The sequence below is a fragment of the Oncorhynchus mykiss genome, chromosome 26 (assembly GCF_057628025.1).
Source record: "Oncorhynchus mykiss isolate SJ-2025 chromosome 26, ASM5762802v1, whole genome shotgun sequence".
NCBI lineage: Eukaryota > Metazoa > Chordata > Actinopteri > Salmoniformes > Salmonidae > Oncorhynchus > Oncorhynchus mykiss.
Genome location: NC_143047.1, coordinates 36,196,150 through 36,217,151, shown reverse-complemented (window position 1 = coordinate 36,217,151; position 21,002 = coordinate 36,196,150). Strand labels below are relative to the sequence as shown.

The 21,002-nt window shown below is 38.4% G+C and overlaps 1 protein-coding gene across 1 annotated transcript in view; it reads right to left on the bottom strand.

The window, feature by feature from the left end:
- LOC110506179 (retinaldehyde dehydrogenase 3) overlaps positions 1-20,288 on the bottom strand; it is a 37,170-nt gene extending 16,882 nt beyond the window's left edge. Inside the window, exons 1-6 of the mRNA XM_090222885.1 lie at positions 19,987-20,288; positions 19,310-19,414; positions 17,318-17,458; positions 14,135-14,264; positions 4,258-4,319; positions 2,164-2,292 (exon numbers count right to left, since the gene is read on the bottom strand). Coding sequence (XP_090079011.1) covers positions 2,164-2,292; positions 4,258-4,319; positions 14,135-14,264; positions 17,318-17,458; positions 19,310-19,414; positions 19,987-20,097 — 678 coding nt within the window. The 5' untranslated portion in view covers positions 20,098-20,288. The remainder of the gene's footprint in view (positions 1-2,163; positions 2,293-4,257; positions 4,320-14,134; positions 14,265-17,317; positions 17,459-19,309; positions 19,415-19,986) is intronic.
- Positions 20,289-21,002: the final 714 nt, after the last annotated feature.

Here is a 21,002-nt window from a genome sequence, read left to right as displayed (position 1 = left end):
CCTTGTCAGCTCAGGGGTTTGAACTTGCAACCTTCCAGTTACTAGTCCAACGCTCTAACCACTAGGCTACCCTGCCGCCTGTTGTTTTTCTGTCCAGTTATAAAGGATAGTTATATAGTTATATAATATATAATAATATAATAATATAATATCGCTCCTCATTGCAATGTAGGATTCTCCAAATCCGATCATGGAGAGCTACAGAGAGTGCCGGCTTTACTTTCAATCCAACACTGACACACCTGACTGTTCCAAATAATCAACCAATCTAACACTGACACACCTGACTGTTCCAAATAATCAACCAATCCAACACTGACACACCTGACTGTTCCAAATAATCAACCAATCTAACACTGACACATCTGACTGTTCCAAATAATCAACCAATGTAACACTGACACACCTGACTGTTCCAAATAATCAACCAATCTAACACTGACACACCTGACTGTTCCAAATAATCAACCAATCTAACACTGACACACCTGACTGTTCCAAATAATCAACCAATCTAACACTGACACACCTGACTGTTCCAAATAATCAACCAATCTAACACTGACACATCTGACTGTTCCAAATAATCAACCAATCTAACACTGACACACCTGACTGTTCCAAATAATCAACCAATCTAACACTGACACACCTGACTGTTCCAAATAATCAACCAATCTAACACTGACACATCTGACTGTTCCAAATAATCAACCAATCTAACACTGACACACCTGACTGTTCCAAATAATCAACCAATCTAACACTGACACACCTGACTGTTCCAAATAATCAACCAATCTAACACTGACACACCTGACTGTTCCAAATAATCAACCAATCTAACACTGACACACCTGACTGTTCCAAATAATCAACCAATCTAACACTGACACATCTGACTGTTCCAAATAATCAACCAATCTAACACTGACACACCTGACTGTTCCAAATAATCAACCAATCTAACACTGACAGACCTGACTGTTCCAAATAATCAACCAATCCAACACTGACACACCTGACTGTTCCAAATAATCAACCAATCCAACACTGACACACCTGACCGTTCCAAATAATCAACCAATCCAACACTGACACACCTGACTGTTCCAAATAATCAACCAATCTAACACTGACACACCTGACTGTTCCAAATAATCAACCAATCTAACACTGACACACCTGACTGTTCCAAATAATCAACCAATCTAACACTGACACACCTGACTGTTCCAAATAATCAACCAATCTAACGCTGACACACCTGACTGTTCCAAATAATCAACCAATCTAACGCTGACACACCTGACTGTTCCAAATAATCAACCAATCTAACGCTGACACACCTGACTGTTCCAAATAATCAACCAATCTAACACTGACACACCTGACTGTTCCAAATAATCAACCAATGTAACACTGACACACCTGACTGTTCCAAATAATCAACCAATCTAACACTGACACACCTGACTGTTCCAAATAATCAACCAATCTAACGCTGACACACCTGACTGTTCCAAATAATCAACCAATCTAACACTGACACACCTGACTGTTCCAAATAATCAACCAATCTAACACTGACACAACTGACTGTTCCAAATAATCAACCAATCTAACACTGACACACCTGACTGTTCCAAATAATCAACCAATGTAACACTGACACACCTGACTGTTCCAAATAATCAACCAATCTAACACTGACAGACCTGACTGTTCCAAATAATCAACCAATCTAACACTGACACACCTGACTGTTCCAAATAATCAACCAATCTAACACTGACACACCTGACTGTTCCAAATAATCAACCAATCTAACACTGACACACCTGACTGTTCCAAATAATCAACCAATCTAACACTGACACACCTGACTGTTCCAAATAATCAACCAATCTAACACTGACAGACCTGACTGTTCCAAATAATCAACCAATCTAACACTGACACACCTGACTGTTCCAAATAATCAACCAATCTAACACTGACACACCTGACTGTTCCAAATAATCAACCAATCTAACACTGACACACCTGACCGTTCCAAATAATCAACCAATCACAGCCCCTTCAGTCTGCACCATGCTCGCCCAGTATAGCTCTTCAGCAACGGAGTTGGAGGCCCCTGTTCTTCTTAAAAGTTTCTCTCACCTCTTTGATGAGAGATCCTACGTGCAGGGCTGTGAGAGGGGTCTGCTCGGCTGGCTTGATGACCACAGTGTTACCACAGCACAGCGCCGGGGCCACCTTCCACATGAACATCAGCAGGGGGAAGTTCCACTAGGAGACACAAAACAAGTGTATATTTGACAGGCAGGTTGAACACTTAAAGGGATAGTTCACTCAAAAACGATATTTTAGTATTTTCTTCATTAGTCCAGTGTTGATGATGCCTTTATTTGTTGCATGTCAGCAGCTAAGTTTTCAAGATATATCTCTTTCAGTACAGAGATGTACTGTGATGATTTGATTAGAGAGCAAATCAAGACCGTTGTGCTGTCATTCTATAAAGTGATGATTCAAACAATCTGCTTCAAAAACCTCTCTTCTCTCTGCCCTGTTCTTCTCCCTACAGAGAACTTAATGAAAGAAATGAACAAATAACCGGACCCTCAAACACAAATTAGACAGCAAACACGTGTAAGAATCCTAATGTTTACTGTTTAAGCATGGTTAACTTTTACAATGCTTTGGATACAGCCCGCCACAATTAGGGATTTTTTTGGGATGTGTAACCCTAAAAACAAGCTTCCTGTTTTTCCTAAGCGATGACTCATGGTCTGCGTGAGTGCCAGTGGTGCTTTTAGTAATTACACGACGTCCTTCAGTATAAATTTCATTTTGATGATATAATCTCCCAAGTGGAACAACAGCCTGCTTGTTCCTTTGTTGCCGGAGCAACATAAGAAGATATATACTTATGCTAGCAGAGAAAGCCCATCGGCCGCATTCAGTCAGTCAAAATGTAGGAATAGAAATGATACCCCAGTCTGGTCTAGACTCTAGTGAACACGGTGCAATGTGATAGCCTTAACTCTAACCTACATGGATCACCATCCCACCCCAAGCTATCTGACCTTAATATCATCAAAAAGGAATTATGGATGTGTTTTTGGATCTGTAAGGGTGCATCCTAAATGACACCCTATTTGCCATATAGTGGGGGGCCCTGGTCATAAGTAGTGCCCTATATAGGGCGCAGGGTGTCATTTGGGACCTTAATGTATAGTTGTAAACAGTCATGTTCCTGTAACGGTATACTTCAGTTGGATTAAGAGAGAGAATGCTTTGTGAAGAAAGGTAGAGATTAGGATTACATTTCCAGTCCATGTCCCAGATTTTATTTCACCCTCAGATGGAGTTGAAGTTAGAACCTTAGGTAAAATGCAGTTTTTTTTTTTAAACCAATCCAAACTCAAAGCTTCATTTTTGTAGCATTCCAAATAAAGTTGCATTTACCTCAAAATTCACTTTCAAGAAAGATGTTACCTGAGAATATAATGGGATCATTTATTCTAATGCATTCCAAATGACACCCTATTCCCTATATAGTGTACTACAGCCTATAGTGCTCAGTCAAAAGTAGTGCACTATGTAGGTACTAGGGTGCCATTTGGGGCGTAACCTGATTTAACTATCTCGTTATTGCTGCAGCTCCACTGATCTATGACTGTCAACACGCATGCTAAGAGTTATATTTCTGTATGTGCCAGGGACACGTAATGCCCTTGGAGCTGAGGCACAGAATAATATGGTTTTTGGGGTGACAGCACTGACAGTTAAAAGCATGAGGAACGGCTCTTGTGTTTGGCACACACACACACACACGCAAGCACGCATGCAAGCACGCACGCACGCACGATAACATTCTCCCTTGTCTTTAGAATAAAGGAGAGTTTTGGTTCCAACATGACGTCCATCCATCACAATTGTAAATCTCCAACAGTCTGCTGTACTGTAGGCCTGTACTGTATCTGTGTCCCATGGCTATCGTCTGTGGGGATTCTGATACAGTGAAGGTAAACTCACTGCACTGTACACCTCTGGTCGTTGGGTGGGTGCGTGTGTGTGTGCGCATGCATTTTTCAGTCAATGTAGGTGAAATTGACCACTTCTATTTGCCAGGTCATTGTGTTTAGCTGTAGTACATCAGTCGTATGTGTTTATTACTTGTTCACATCCTGCCAGCAGATTCTACATGTATAATTATTACAGTCACAAACACAAAACACTGGTCCTACTTACTGGGATGATGGCTCCACACACACCTACGGGCTCATGTCTGGTGAAACACATGAACGTGTCATCTGGAGAAACAACAACACAACAACAAGAGGCTCATTATCAATCTCTCTCCATGGCATCCTTTCTCATTTATTTAGTTTACAGTCTGTTTAAATGTGGCATCCTTTCTCATTTATTTAGTTTACAGTCTGTTTAAATGTGGCATCCTGTCTCATTTATTTAGTTTACAGTCTGTTTAAATGTGTCATCCTTTCTCATTTATTTAGTTTACAGTCTGTTTAAATGTGGCATCCTGTCTCATTTATTTAGTTTACAGTCTGTTTAAATGTGGCATCCTTTCTCATTTATTTAGTTTACAGTCTGTTTAAATGTGGCATCCTGTCTCATTTATTTAGTTTACAGTCTGTTTAAATGTGGCATCCTTTCTCATTTATTTAGTTTACAGTCTGTTTAAATGTGGCATCCTGTCTCATTTATTTAGTTTACAGTCTGTTTAAATGTGGCATCCTTTCTCATTTATTTAGTTTACAGTCTGTTTAAATGTGGCATCCTTTCTCATTTATTTAGTTTACAGTCTGTTTAAATGTGGCATCCTGTCTCATTTATTTAGTTTACAGTCTGTTTAAATGTGGCATCCTTTCTCATTTATTTAGTTTACAGTCTGTTTAAATGTGGCATCCTTTCTCATTTATTTAGTTTACAGTCTGTTTAAATGTGGCATCCTGTCTCATTTATTTAGTTTACAGTCTGTTTAAATGTGGCATCCTTTCCCATTTATTTAGTTTACAGTCTGTTTAAATGTGGCATCCTTTCTCATTTATTTAGTTTACAGTCTGTTTAAATGTGGCATCCTTTCTCATTTATTTAGTTTACAGTCTGTTTAAATGTGGCATCCTTTCCCATTTATTTAGTTTACAGTCTGTTTAAATGTGTCATCCTTTCTCATTTATTTAGTTTACAGTCTGTTTAAATGTGGCATCCTGTCTCATTTATTTAGTTTACAGTCTGTTTAAATGTGGCATCCTTTCTCATTTATTTAGTTTACAGTCTGTTTAAATGTGGCATCCTTTCTCATTTATTTAGTTTACAGTCTGTTTAAATGTGGCATCCTTTCTCATTTATTTAGTTTACAGTCTGTTTAAATGTGGCATCCTTTCTCATTTATTTAGTTTACAGTCTGTTTAAATGTGGCATCCTTTCTCATTTATTTAGTTTACAGTCTGTTTAAATGTGGCATCCTTTCTCATTTATTTAGTTTACAGTCTGTTTAAATGTGGCATCCTTTCCCATTTATTTAGTTTACAGTCTGTTTAAATGTGGCATCCTTTCTCAATTATTTAGTTTACAGTCTGTTTAAATGTGGCATCCTTTCTCATTTATTTAGTTTACAGTCTGTTTAAATGTGGCATCCTTTCTCATTTATTTAGTTTACAGTCTGTTTAAATGTGGCATCCTTTCTCATTTATTTAGTTTACAGTCTGTTTAAATGTGGCATCCTTTCTCATTTATTTAGTTTACAGTCTGTTTAAATGTGGCATCCTTTCTCATTTATTTAGTTTACAGTCTGTTTAAATGTGGCATCCTTTCTCATTTATTTAGTTTACAGTCTGTTTAAATGTGGCATCCTGTCTCATTTATTTAGTTTACAGTCTGTTTAAATGTGGCATCCTTTCTCATTTATTTAGTTTACAGTCTGTTTAAATGTGGCATCCTTTCTCATTTATTTAGTTTACAGTCTGTTTAAATGTGGCATCCTTTCTCATTTATTTAGTTTACAGTCTGTTTAAATGTGGCATCCTTTCTCATTTATTTAGTTTACAGTCTGTTTAAATGTGGCGTCCTGTCTCATTTATTTAGTTTACAGTCTGTTTAAATGTGTCATCCTTTCTCATTTATTTAGTTTACAGTCTGTTTAAATGTGGCATCCTTTCTCATTTATTTAGTTTACAGTCTGTTTAAATGTGGCATCCTTTCTAATTTATTTAGTTTACAGTCTGTTTAAATGTGGCATCCTTTCTCATTTATTTAGTTTACAGTCTATTTAAATGTGTCATCCTTTCTCATTTATTTAGTTTACAGTCTGTTTAAATGTGGCATCCTTTCTCATTTATTTAGTTTACAGTCTGTTTAAATGTGGCATCCTTTCTCATTTATTTAGTTTACAGTCTTTTTAAATGTGGCATCCTTTCTCATTTATTTAGTTTACAGTCTGTTTAAATGTGGCATCCTGTCTCATTTATTTAGTTTACAGTCTGTTTAAATGTGGCATCCTTTCTCATTTATTTAGTTTACAGTCTGTTTAAATGTGGCATCCTTTCTCATTTATTTAGTTTACAGTCTTTTTAAATGTGGCATCCTTTCTCATTTATTTAGTTTACAGTCTGTTTAAATGTGGCATCCTTTCTCATTTATTTAGTTTACAGTCTGTTTAAATGTGGCATCCTTTCTCATTTATTTAGTTTACAGTCTGTTTAAATGTGGCATCCTGTCTCATTTATTTCGTTTACAGTCTGTTTAAATGTGTCATCCTTTCTCATTTATTTAGTTTACAGTCTGTTTAAATGTGGCATCCTTTCTCATTTATTTAGTTTACAGTCTGTTTAAATGTGGCATCCTTTCTCATTTATTTAGTTTACAGTCTGTTTAAATGTGGCATCCTTTCTCATTTATTTAGTTTACAGTCTGTTTAAATGTGGCATCCTTTCTCATTTATTTAGTTTACAGTCTGTTTAAATGTGGCATCCTTTCTCATTTATTTAGTTTACAGTCTTTTTAAATGTGGCATCCTTTCTCATTTATTTAGTTTACAGTCTGTTTAAATGTGGCATCCTTTCTCATTTATTTAGTTTACAGTCTGTTTAAATGTGGCATCCTTTCTCATTTATTTAGTTTACAGTCTGTTTAAATGTGGCATCCTTTCTCATTTATTTAGTTTACAGTCTGTTTAAATGTGTCATCCTTTCTCATTTATTTAGTTTACAGTCTGTTTAAATGTGGCATCCTTTCTCATTTATTTAGTTTACAGTCTGTTTAAATGTGGCATCCTTTCTCATTTATTTAGTTTACAGTCTGTTTAAATGTGGCATCCTGTCTCATTTATTTAGTTTACAGTCTGTTTAAATGTGGCATCCTTTCTCATTTATTTAGTTTACAGTCTGTTTAAATGTGGCATCCTTTCTCATTTATTTAGTTTACAGTCTGTTTAAATGTGGCATCCTGTCTCATTTATTTAGTTTACAGTCTGTTTAAATGTGGCATCCTTTCTCATTTATTTAGTTTACAGTCTGTTTAAATGTGGCATCCTGTCTCATTTATTTAGTTTACAGTCTGTTTAAATGTGGCACCCTGTCTCATTTATTTAGTTTACAGTCTGTTTAAATGTGGCATCCTTTCTCATTTATTTAGTTTACAGTCTGTTTAAATGTGGCATCCTGTCTCATTTATTTAGTTTACAGTCTGTTTAAATGTGTCATCCTTTCTCATTTATTTAGTTTACAGTCTGTTTAAATGTGGCATCCTTTCTCATTTATTTAGTTTACAGTCTGTTTAAATGTGGCATCCTTTCTCATTTATTTAGTTTACAGTCTGTTTAAATGTGGCATCCTTTCTCATTTATTTAGTTTATAGTCTGTTTAAATGTGGCATCCTGTCTCATTTATTTAGTTTACAGTCTGTTTAAATGTGTCATCCTTTCTCATTTATTTAGTTTACAGTCTGTTTAAATGTGGCATCCTTTCTCATTTATTTAGTTTACAGTCTGTTTAAATGTGGCATCCTGTCTCATTTATTTAGTTTACAGTCTGTTTAAATGTGTCATCCTTTCTCATTTATTTAGTTTACAGTCTGTTTAAATGTGTCATCCTTTCTCATTTATTTAGTTTATAGTCTGTTTAAATGTGGCATCCTTTCTCATTTATTTAGTTTACAGTCTATTTAAATGTGGCATCCTTTCTCATTTATTTAGTTTACAGTCTGTTTAAATGTGGCATCCTTTCTCATTTATTTAGTTTACAGTCTGTTTAAATGTGGCATCCTGTCTCATTTATTTAGTTTACAGTCTGTTTAAATGTGTCATCCTTTCTCATTTATTTAGTTTACAGTCTGTTTAAATGTGGCATCCTGTCTCATTTATTTAGTTTACAGTCTGTTTAAATGTGGCATCCTTTCTCATTTATTTAGTTTACAGTCTGTTTAAATGTGGCATCCTTTCTCATTTATTTAGTTTACAGTCTGTTTAAATGTGGCATCCTTTCTCATTTATTTAGTTTATAGTCTGTTTAAATGTGGCATCCTTTCTCATTTATTTAGTTTACAGTCTGTTTAAATGTGGCATCCTTTCTCATTTATTTAGTTTACAGTCTGTTTAAATGTGGCATCCTTTCTCATTTATTTAGTTTACAGTCTGTTTAAATGTGGCATCCTTTCTCATTTATTTAGTTTACAGTCTGTTTAAATGTGGCATCCTTTCTCATTTATTTAGTTTACAGTCTGTTTAAATGTGGCATCCTTTCTCATTTATTTAGTTTACAGTCTGTTTAAATGTGGCATCCTTTCTCATTTATTTAGTTTACAGTCTGTTTAAATGTGGAATCCTGTCTCATTTATTTAGTTTACAGTCTGTTTAAATGTGGCATCCTGTCTCATTTATTTAGTTTACAGTCTGTTTAAATGTGGCATCCTTTCTCATTTATTTAGTTTACAGTCTGTTTAAATGTGGCATCCTGTCTCATTTATTTAGTTTACAGTCTGTTTAAATGTGTCATCCTTTCTCATTTATTTAGTTTACAGTCTGTTTAAATGTGGCATCCTTTCTCATTTATTTAGTTTACAGTCTGTTTAAATGTGGCATCCTTTCTCATTTATTTAGTTTACAGTCTGTTTAAATGTGGCATCCTTTCTCATTTATTTAGTTTATAGTCTGTTTAAATGTGGCATCCTGTCTCATTTATTTAGTTTACAGTCTGTTTAAATGTGTCATCCTTTCTCATTTATTTAGTTTACAGTCTGTTTAAATGTGGCATCCTTTCTCATTTATTTAGTTTACAGTCTGTTTAAATGTGGCATCCTGTCTCATTTATTTAGTTTACAGTCTGTTTAAATGTGTCATCCTTTCTCATTTATTTAGTTTACAGTCTGTTTAAATGTGTCATCCTTTCTCATTTATTTAGTTTATAGTCTGTTTAAATGTGGCATCCTTTCTCATTTATTTAGTTTACAGTCTATTTAAATGTGGCATCCTTTCTCATTTATTTAGTTTACAGTCTGTTTAAATGTGGCATCCTTTCTCATTTATTTAGTTTACAGTCTGTTTAAATGTGGCATCCTGTCTCATTTATTTAGTTTACAGTCTGTTTAAATGTGTCATCCTTTCTCATTTATTTAGTTTACAGTCTGTTTAAATGTGTCATCCTTTCTCATTTATTTAGTTTACAGTCTGTTTAAATGTGGCATCCTTTCTCATTTATTTAGTTTACAGTCTGTTTAAATGTGGCATCCTTTCTCATTTATTTAGTTTACAGTCTGTTTAAATGTGGCATCCTGTCTCATTTATTTAGTTTACAGTCTGTTTAAATGTGTCATCCTTTCTCATTTATTTAGTTTACAGTCTGTTTAAATGTGGCATCCTTTCTCATTTATTTAGTTTACAGTCTGTTTAAATGTGGCATCCTTTCTCATTTATTTAGTTTACAGTCTGTTTAAATGTGGCATCCTTTCTCATTTATTTAGTTTATAGTCTGTTTAAATGTGGCATCCTGTCTCATTTATTTAGTTTACAGTCTGTTTAAATGTGTCATCCTTTCTCATTTATTTAGTTTACAGTCTGTTTAAATGTGGCATCCTTTCTCATTTATTTAGTTTACAGTCTGTTTAAATGTGGCATCCTGTCTCATTTATTTAGTTTACAGTCTGTTTAAATGTGTCATCCTTTCTCATTTATTTAGTTTACAGTCTGTTTAAATGTGTCATCCTTTCTCATTTATTTAGTTTATAGTCTGTTTAAATGTGGCATCCTTTCTCATTTATTTAGTTTACAGTCTATTTAAATGTGGCATCCTTTCTCATTTATTTAGTTTACAGTCTGTTTAAATGTGGCATCCTTTCTCATTTATTTAGTTTACAGTCTGTTTAAATGTGGCATCCTGTCTCATTTATTTAGTTTACAGTCTGTTTAAATGTGTCATCCTTTCTCATTTATTTAGTTTACAGTCTGTTTAAATGTGGCATCCTGTCTCATTTATTTAGTTTACAGTCTGTTTAAATGTGGCATCCTTTCTCATTTATTTAGTTTACAGTCTGTTTAAATGTGGCATCCTTTCTCATTTATTTAGTTTACAGTCTGTTTAAATGTGGCATCCTTTCTCATTTATTTAGTTTATAGTCTGTTTAAATGTGGCATCCTTTCTCATTTATTTAGTTTACAGTCTGTTTAAATGTGGCATCCTTTCTCATTTATTTAGTTTACAGTCTGTTTAAATGTGGCATCCTTTCTCATTTATTTAGTTTACAGTCTGTTTAAATGTGGCATCCTTTCTCATTTATTTAGTTTACAGTCTGTTTAAATGTGGCATCCTTTCTCATTTATTTAGTTTACAGTCTGTTTAAATGTGGCATCCTTTCTCATTTATTTAGTTTACAGTCTGTTTAAATGTGGCATCCTTTCTCATTTATTTAGTTTACAGTCTGTTTAAATGTGGAATCCTGTCTCATTTATTTAGTTTACAGTCTGTTTAAATGTGGCATCCTGTCTCATTTATTTAGTTTACAGTCTGTTTAAATGTGGCATCCTTTCTCATTTATTTAGTTTACAGTCTGTTTAAATGTGGCATCCTTTCTCATTTATTTAGTTTACAGTCTGTTTAAATGTGGCATCCTTTCTCATTTATTTAGTTTACAGTCTGTTTAAATGTGGCATCCTTTCCCATTTATTTTGCATTTGCATTTTCGAATGATGGTCAAAAATCTCCTCTCCATATAAATGGGGAGCACACAGTCATTTTGCCGCTCCTCCTCTGCCAGTTCTAAAAGTCCCTGTGCCCTGCTCCTCCTCTGCCCGTTCTAAAAGTCCCTGTGCCCTGCTCCTCCTCTGCCCGTTCTAAAAGTCCCTGTGCCCTGCTCCTCCTCTGCCCGTTCTAAAAGTCCCTGTGCCCTGCTCCTCCTCTGCCAGTTCTAAAAGTCCCTGTGCCCTGCTCCTCACATGGCTGAAAGTCCTGTTTAATAGAAGGAAATAGAGCGGGCAGATAGAGTCCCCAATAACCAGACTATTAAGTCTATTGTTCAGAGTGAAATGTCACCCTTGACCTTCTTGGAATGGAGGGGCAATTAAAAGCGTCCCCCATCTCTAACACCCCCCCCCCTCCCCCCCTCCATTTAATTGCTGCAATGTCCCACCCTCCTCGTTCTCTGTAGCAGTCAACTGGCTTTTTTTAGGGTAAATACAGTTGAACTATAAATAAGTTAAGTTGGAATGTTTATGCGATAGAGTTGACCTTAAACTACTCTGTTCAGCAGAATGTACTTACTTGGGGTGTTGCGGGTACTGAAAGCTTTGTTAAAACCCTGCACCAACAACTGTGGTTACAACATGTTAGTGTGCCATGTTGCACATGCGTTGCAGCAATTGTTCCACCGATAGTCTACTGCGGTGCAACCAAAGTGTTTAGTGCCCTCAACTCTAACAGCACAACTCCAAGGTAGGCCGCCATAAAACACAGACAGGAAACGGTCTATTTTAAAAATACATGTATAATACTGCACAGTAACATGAACTTACACCAACACAAGACATTCCAAAATCCTTTTTCACTACTGTACCACAGTATCTGTGCAACTAAGGTCCATCCTTCTGACATAGCAACTAGCGGGAACAACTTACTGACTCCAATGCTGCCTTAATGACACCCTATTCCCGATATAGTGCTCTACTTTTGGCACCTTACTTCCTTCCGTGACATTTTGCATGATCCCCCTCCACCTCCACACACGGACATGTCAAAAGCCCAGCTGATAGCCTAGATAATGGGTTCAATCTGACACTCTCACTCCGTGACCTTGTCTTGTTTCTTTTATTGATGTATGTGGTGATTACAGCCAGACAGACTGCTACACACCCAGGATCCATTATCTCCCTGTGTCCTGGGTGAGCCCACTCATCCCACACTTTACAGCTTATCAACGGTTCCATTTCCATAGCCAGGGGAGTGGACATGGGACATACAGTAGAGTAGAGAGAATTAGGCTGTGTCCCAAATGGCACCCTATTCCCCATGTAGTGCACTACTTTTGAGCAGTGCACCTTTGCTTATTTAGGCCCAGAGCGTTTTTTTGTGTGTGTTTTTTTTAAGGAGAGAGGAATTCCAAACTCCTTTCGTATTTGTATTATTTTCATGACAGGTTAGGAGTAGAGAGACAGAGTAGAGAGAGCAGAAATATGTAGGGCTGATGTGGGGATCGAACCAGCAGCCCCATCTCAGGGGGTATATATATGGTTCTAAAGGTGAGAGCGTTACCTGCTCGACCAGACTCCGGGCCCAGAGCTGTTTATAAGTCACCAAGTTGCTACTGGCAGGTAGAGGAGTGACTGTATACAGACTATTATACCAGGGGATAGTCATCTTAGTCTGGGAGTTGTTCCTGACAGGTAGAGGAGTGACTGTATACAGACTATTATACCAGGGGATAGTCATCTTAGTCTGGGAGTTGTTCCTGACAGGTAGAGGAGTGACTGTATACAGACTATTATACCAGTGGACAGTCATCTTAGTCTGGGAGTTGTTCCTGACAGGTAGAGGAGTGACTGTATACAGACTATTATACCAGGGGATAGTCATCTTAGTCTGGGAGTTGCTACTGACAAATGCTGATAGAGGAGAGAGGGCCTTGCAGATATCTACCAGAGGAAAATAATGATCTAAGTCAGTGACTTGCTCCTGAGACAGAGAGCGGGAAGAGGATAAAGGAGAGGACACAGAAGGGACGAGAGGAGAGGAGAGGAGAGGAGAGGAGAGGAGAGGAGAGGAGAGAGGGGAGAGGTGAGAGGAGAGGAGGGGAGAAGAGAGGAGAGAGAAGAGGAGAGGAGAGAGGGGAGGAGAGGAGGGGAGAAGAGAGTAGAGAGAAGAGAGGGGATAGGAGAGAGGAGAGAGGAGAGGAGAGGGGGGCTAACTCAGAGGCGTTGATCAGGCACTGATCTGGAGTGTCTGATTCTCAGCTAATCCCGACACAGACTGTTGCACCTCGCTGATTACCATCAGCCCCCTCTTCCTCTTCCTTTGTCCTCGCCAGCCTTTCGTCTCTCAACTGCCCCATTGGAATCTAATCAGGAGGAAATAGGGAAGCCTGTTTTGTCTATCTGACGTCCTGCCGTGGCGGCCGAGGATGGTTTTTGACACTGCGATAGGGGGAACTATTAAGAGGACGGACGAGATGCCACCCAGGGCTGTGGACAATTGATGGATTGGCTGAGTGACTCGACCGCTAATTAACTTGTTTCTTGACGACTGGGCGGAACCAGTGGCCTAATCATATAGTGGACAGAAAGTCTATGTGAGCCATTAAGCCACAAAGGAGAGAGACAAGTGATTGTTGAGAAACAGCTTGATCAGATTGACAGGTCATGGACCTTTTTGGGAAATACTTTAATAAAAGCTGGCTGTTATAATGCATTATTACCTGTGATAAGCATATAATAACACTGTTTGGAAATGTTGTTGTATTATAAATGTATGAAATGGTAATAACTGGATTATTACGAGATGATAATGAGACGTTATAAGGGGTCGTAAGCCTACGTGCATTTAACAAATCATAATGCACTATACCTGTAGGTGAAAGTAGTAGCCTGGCAATCTAAAAGGTTTTAAAGCAGCACAGAGACACTTACCTACAGGCATGGTTTTGCCATGTATCTTGTCGGCCCAACCGGCATAGTATCTAAGGGTTTTGATGCTGCCGTCCAGATCAATGAAGAAAGAATGAAGGAATGGCTTCCCAGTGTCTATAGTCTCCATAGTCTGTAAAAAAAGAATCAGAAACATTGAACATAGTGCATTAAGGACACGTTAATGCAGGCTATCCTAACTTCTGGGGAACCGGAGGCAGAATCATCTCAATAGGAGAATAAAATAGCTGTTGTGGAACAAAAAATAACTAATAATATATGTTCTCAAAAATCTATTTTGAGCGTTTCTGTCATCTTGTACTCAGTCGGCTGCAAGCACAGCACCATCAACCCCTTGGTTGCTACAAAACAAGGTTTTATGCCCTCGACGTGCGCCAAGAAGTGAATATGCTGTGGGAGTTCATGGGTTCAGAAAGAAAAGTAATAATGCTAATAATAATAATGCTAATAGGAGGCTGAGGAGAGGCCAGGGTTCGGCACCGCTGACATCGCTAGCACGGTTGTCTCTCTGTGTAGCCATGGCTGCAGTGAGCTGGAACATTAGATGACCAGAAAATACAACACATCCATCTGAATCTGAATGTCGTATCAAATGTTTTTCAAATCTAGATGAACAATCATTTCTATAGAGCAGAGGGGTGGACAAAAACCTAGACAAAAGCAATCCATGACGTCGTGCGTTTGACAATATTTCAAAAAGTGACTGTACGTAAGTTACTAAACTCTTTGACAGACACAAGCTGCTTGAAACCACTAAGCCGAATGTGTTGGGGAAGAGAAAAATATTGTATGGTGAGACCCACTGTGTCAAACATGATTTGTACACTTATACGGTGCTATGATACTCAAGTTCTTTGATTGACTGTCTCAAGGGAGACACAAGTCAAGTGTTTACTAAAAACCTGGGGCAAATACATACGTCAAATACTTTGAAATAAGCCTACTTGAAAGTATTTGAGGTGCGCTTGATTTACCTTGGGGTTTGGGAGAACCAATAGAGAATGATAGAGGACTTTGTATCAGTCCTATTATGGCATCTGTGAGCGCACTGGCATCTCCATTTTGAAGTAGTCAATTTTCTTCTAGTACTACTTCTATGAGTTGTTAATCAAACTGAAAGGCTGCATACTGTCACCTGGAGTGTGTTGTCTGAACAGGTATCAAGTCAAAGCTGGCGATTTACTGCCACCTGCAGAATGTTTGATTACAAGTATAGTTCATTAGCTGATCCCTCCTGATGACCCTGATGGAATTATGTGATCCTTGTGAATTACACTGGCGAAGGCTTAGGAAGGCCGAAATGTTTGTCTATCTACCTCCCCCGAATTAACAAAATACTATAAAGAAACCTTGAATCTCCTTTTTGAGTGCGGATCAGCTACATCATTTTGTGTTCCTTCCTTAACCCATTGGAATTCCCACAGATTTGGCTACTTCAAAATGGTGAAAGGCCTCAATGACACTGCCAATGCTAAATCAGACTTTTGGGCACTAGAGTCCTCTATCTATCTCTATGGGAGAACCAGATCAAGTGCAGCCCCAAAATGACATACTGTATGTAGGCTATCTGACCAATAAGATCTAATTCAACCCACTGCAAATGGAAAGATAATGAGAGACGAAGCACTGCCACAGAGCTATAACACCAATAGATTTATCCTGTATCTTTTCATTGAGCTAAATGCTAAATCTGGTCTTTATTTCCCCCACAAACAGAACAGGGATTAGCGTAATTAGCGATACCCCAGCACAAGCAGCCCTCCCAAAACATGTTTTCAATTAGCAGCCACATGCAATCCCATAATATGACTTCACTCTCATCTGTAATGTTTCATTTACAAATCTGACTCCTAATGCAATCTGGAAACTCAATTGAAAAGGCATTGGAACACGTGAGAAGGCATTGGAACTGGGCTTGGATCACCCACCACTGTAATATCTGATTTACACTGTCTAAAATAATCCAAGGTGGCCCAACTCAAGATCTTTTAGTAACTACATTAGTTCCACAGCCTTTTTGAGTTGACCCAACTTTTTGGAGAAGTGGCAGCAGGTAGCCTCGTGTTTTTCAACGTTGGGCCAATAACTAAAAAGTTGCTAGTTCAAATCCTTGAGCCGCAAATCTGTTGATGTGGCCTGGAGCAAGACACTTAACCCTAATAGCTCCAGGGGTTGCTGTTAATTATGGCAGACCCTCTCTCAGGGAGAGTTGGGATATCGGTATGCAGAAAACACATTTCCAATTCATGCATGCGTATTAATAGACACTTGCAGATATGTGAAATAGGAGAAATATAAACACCCACCAAATGATAAGTGTTGCATAAGCCTCACATTTTAAGTTGGCCAAAACATTGTTCTAACTCATCTATACAATGAATATACCAAACATTACGAACACCTTCCTAATATTCAGTTGCACCCACCTGGCACCTACTACCATGTCCCGTTCAAAGGCACTTAAATCTTGTGTCTTGCCCATTCACCCTCTGAATGGCACACAATCACAACCCATATCTCAATTTTCTCAAGGCTTAAAACTCATTTAACCGGTCTCCTCCCCTTCATCTACACTGATTGAAGTGGATTTAAGTAACATCAATGAGGGATCATACAGTAGCTTTCACCTGGATTCACCTGGTCCGTCTATATCAACTTAAACATATGTTTTTGATAGATGTTTTGTATGGAAATGATTTGATTATTGACAAAAGGCTGTTATATTTTTTTAGGTTAAAGTAATACTACACTCCAAAACTAAACTAAAACTATTAGTCCACTGTCAATACAATTCCATGTCAGTTAAACTTTTTTTTAATCTTGTGACACACACAGGCACACAGACACTCACCAACAATATTAGAATGAATGTCAAGGTTGTGTGGGGATTATATAGCAACAAGTGTAGAACTGAAAAATATATATTACTCGAGTCGCCACATACCAGCATGGAAAAGATTTTCAATCACAGATCATGCACCTTCAGTGTCTGGTGCATTGCGCACTGCGCTGCTGCTGTCAATTCTTTCTGGACACCCAAACTAGATGATAGGCTACCTTCACAACGCAGGTGACATATGTCAAGTTTACCAATAGGCTGCTAGTTGTAGCCTTCTACAGTCTAAAGACAAATAAGGTTAGTAGGCCGTTACATCCACAGCTTACCGCTAGCAGTGCCCGGTCCCTCTCCATCAGGTCAGCGAGCTTGTGCAGGAGTCGCCCCCGGCTTGACACGTCCATCCTTCGCCACGGCGAGCCCCTCTGGCTGGCCGCTCTCGCCGCCTTTACAGCCTTGTCCACATCTGCCTGCAGGTACACATCAACAGCTTTCACACAGACAACTGATAACCCACCTAAAACATTTCTATGGGTAATATTGTTTTGCATAAGTTACAATTATGAGCAGGCTAATGATAATTGATAGGCCTAATTAATTCACAAAAATGTATTTTTGTCTGTAGCCTAATAAAAGACCTTGACATTGAGTTGATAGACAGTCACTCTCTTGGTTTTAAAGGCTATGTAAAAGGAAATTAAACATGTAGGCCAAGATCAAAGGTCTTCAACCTTTAATTGACCAGGGACCCCCTCCCAGGTAAACTGGCAACCCAGGGACCCCCTCCCAGGTAAACTGGCGACGCAGGGCCCCCTCCCAGGTAAACTGGCGACCCAGGGACCCCCTCCCAGGTAAACTGGCGACCCAGGGACCCCCTCCCAGGTAAACTGGCGACCCAGGGACCCCCTCCCAGGTAAACTGGTGACCCAGGGACCCCCTCCCAGGTAAACTGGCGACCCAGGGACCCCCTCCCAGGTAAACTGGCGACCCAGGGACCCCCTCCCAGGTAAGCTGGCGACCCAGGGACCCCCATCATACGTTAGCAAAAACATTTATTTAATGTCTTGGGCGACAGGTAGAGCGTTGGACTAGTAACCGGAAGGTTGCAAGATCAAATCCCCGAGCTGATAAGGTAAATATCTGCTGTTCTGCCCCTGAACAGGCAGTTAACCCACCGTTTCTAATCCGTCATTGAAAATAAGAATTTGTTCTTAACTGACTTGCCTAGTTAAATAAAAATAATAATAATGAGAAGTAATCAACATTTTAAAATTAATAGATTTGGTAAATACTTTTAATTATTTTGACCTCCCCACATTATAATTGGAAGAGGAAGTGTAGTCTCTAACAGACTATTAGCTAGAAAGGTAGTAACTCCAAACAGATTTTCGCTAAGAGTTTTAGCTGTTTAAACTAAGGTTAGCCATGTCTTAGCAGACATGTCCAAGTCAAGAAAGCTAACCAGCAGTGAACGGCATTTGCCACACTTTTAGCCTATTGACAGATAGCCTATTGACTGGTAGCCTATTGACTGGTAGCCTATTGACTGGTAGCCTATTGACAGATAGCCTATTGACTGGTAGCCTATTGACAGATAGCCTATTGACTGATAGCCTACTGACAGGTAGCCTATTGACTGGTAACCTGTTGATTGGTAGCCTATTGACAGGTAGCTTATTGACTGGTAGCCTATTGACAGGTAGCCTATTGACTGGTAACCTATTGATTGGTAGCCTATTGACAGGTAGCGTATTGACTGGTAACCTATTGATTGGTAGCCTATTGACAGGTAGCTTATTGACTCGTAGCCTTTTGACAGGTAGCTTATTGACTGGTAGCCTACTGACAGGTAGACTATTGACAGGTAGCCTATTGACAGGTAGCCTACTGACAGGTAGCCTATTGACAGGTAGCCTATTGACTGGTGCTTTTTCAAAGCCTATGTCAGACACTCCAGCCAGTGTATCAGCTCCAATTAGTGTAATTTGCTCAATATTAGGAGTTGGCAAATAAAGTTAAAATATTATCCTATTTTCTACTGTAGGTATGTAATTAAATATGTGTTTATTCTGTTGTTGCTAGCGATATCCATAAAAACAATGGAGAAAAAACGTTTTAATATATATATCTATATTTTGGCAGACCCCCTGCAGTCCCTGGAACCCAATCAGAACCAGATGAAGAGAGAAGACAGGATCACTGCAGTAGTAGTAATACAATTCTGTTCATTTGATTTAGCAAACATTCCTTATTTCCTCAAGTCAACTTAGTAATTAAGACATTGGCCAAATCAAACATGAATGTATGTTTTAGGTACATACTTTGTCTGCTTCTTCCACTTCACAGATTTTGACACCTGTTGCAGGATTGAAGGTCTGAAACGTCTTTCCTTTGAGAGAGGTGTGCCACTCATTGTTGATAAAAATCTGTTGGACACAAAGAAAGAGCTGTTTAAAAAAAGACTGTTTTACAACGCACCTGTTCATTAGGCTACGATCAGTAAGCAATATAACACAGGAGCATAACTCAAGTGTGTTTTTTGTTTTTCAAATATATTTCGAACGCAGTCTTTTGGATCCAACTCCAATATGCAGACATGGATAGCACACCAACAGGCACACCACCACCTCTAGCCTGTGCACAGGCTACAGACTAACATGCATTACAATAACTTGACGGAATTCACGTCCCCTGGTTTATGATGTCTTAAACATGTACTATGACATTATATTATACCTTATACCTTACACTCAAGTTTCACGTTTTTATGGTCACGTGCACTAACTAGTACAGTACGTGCACTAACTAGCCCATGAAATTATTTTCTTGAATGCTCTTTCCCAACAATGCAGTAGTACTATATATATAGTTCAAAACAGTTAAACAGTTGTTTGTGCATACTGGTGTTTCAGATGTTTCGGCTTAATATTTTTTTTCACATTACATTTTCACTATTCAGTGATTGCTGCTATGTTACTTAATAAGACGTGCGTCTCACCTTGGTGTGGCGTATCTCTTGCACTTTGACGGGCTGGGGAAAAGGCATGGGAGGGCTCCCATCGCCATTCGCCCCGGTCACCCCGTTCTCTGTTGTTCCGTTCTGAGCCATTCTGCTTCACCGGTCCAGTCCTGCCACAACTGTATTCTCTCTGTGTGTCTGTCTACTGTCTACTGAGCACTACAAGCGCATCCAGCGGTCTTTATAAGAATGCGAAAATCCTCCCTCTCTCTCTCTCTCGCCCTCTCCCCAGAGCAGCTGAGGGTAACCCAACTCTGCCCTTATCAAAATATCAGGCCCCAGTATCTGCAGCATGGAATCATAAACCAAAAGCCTCCTGGAATATTGTTTTTAATAGGAATGCTTAACGTAACAGGATAAAGATATAATGACATACGCTTTTATATTGACGGTCGGCTACTCCAAGGACAGGTGCGGCAGGTACAATTTTTGCGTGTCAACTTATTTATTGGGGAAAGTGCAAGGTGTCAAATGGATGCTAATTACTGTGGATGCTTTTAGACTACAGATGGAAAAATTGTAGAACACGGACAGCAGTACGTTCAAGTGTATACATTTCCAACACCCAATTCGTGCAAATATGTACAAAAAGTATTTCAGCAGATTTTGTGCGTTTTTGTGTGGCTTAATTCGTGTGAAAATACATACATTTTTGTGAGACTTAATTCGTAGGAATATAACACACATTTTTGTGTGACTTCATTCGTAGATTTTAAAAAAACATTTTGGGGGGAAAACTTCAGAACAATCTTTTAAAAGTTATTGGAGCAATGCATTTTGGGCAAATGGTGCTCCTTTTTTGTGTCCCACATTTATTTATATACATATAAAAAAAAACATGTTAACAACCCAATATTGTTAATCAACCAGATTGTCACCCGAAATACTTATAATATAATAGTAGCCTTACGTTTTTTCTATGGTTGTTTTTGCTTAATACTTTGGGATACTGGTGCTATGTCGGATTTTATAAGTGTTGCCAAATTGGAGTTAAA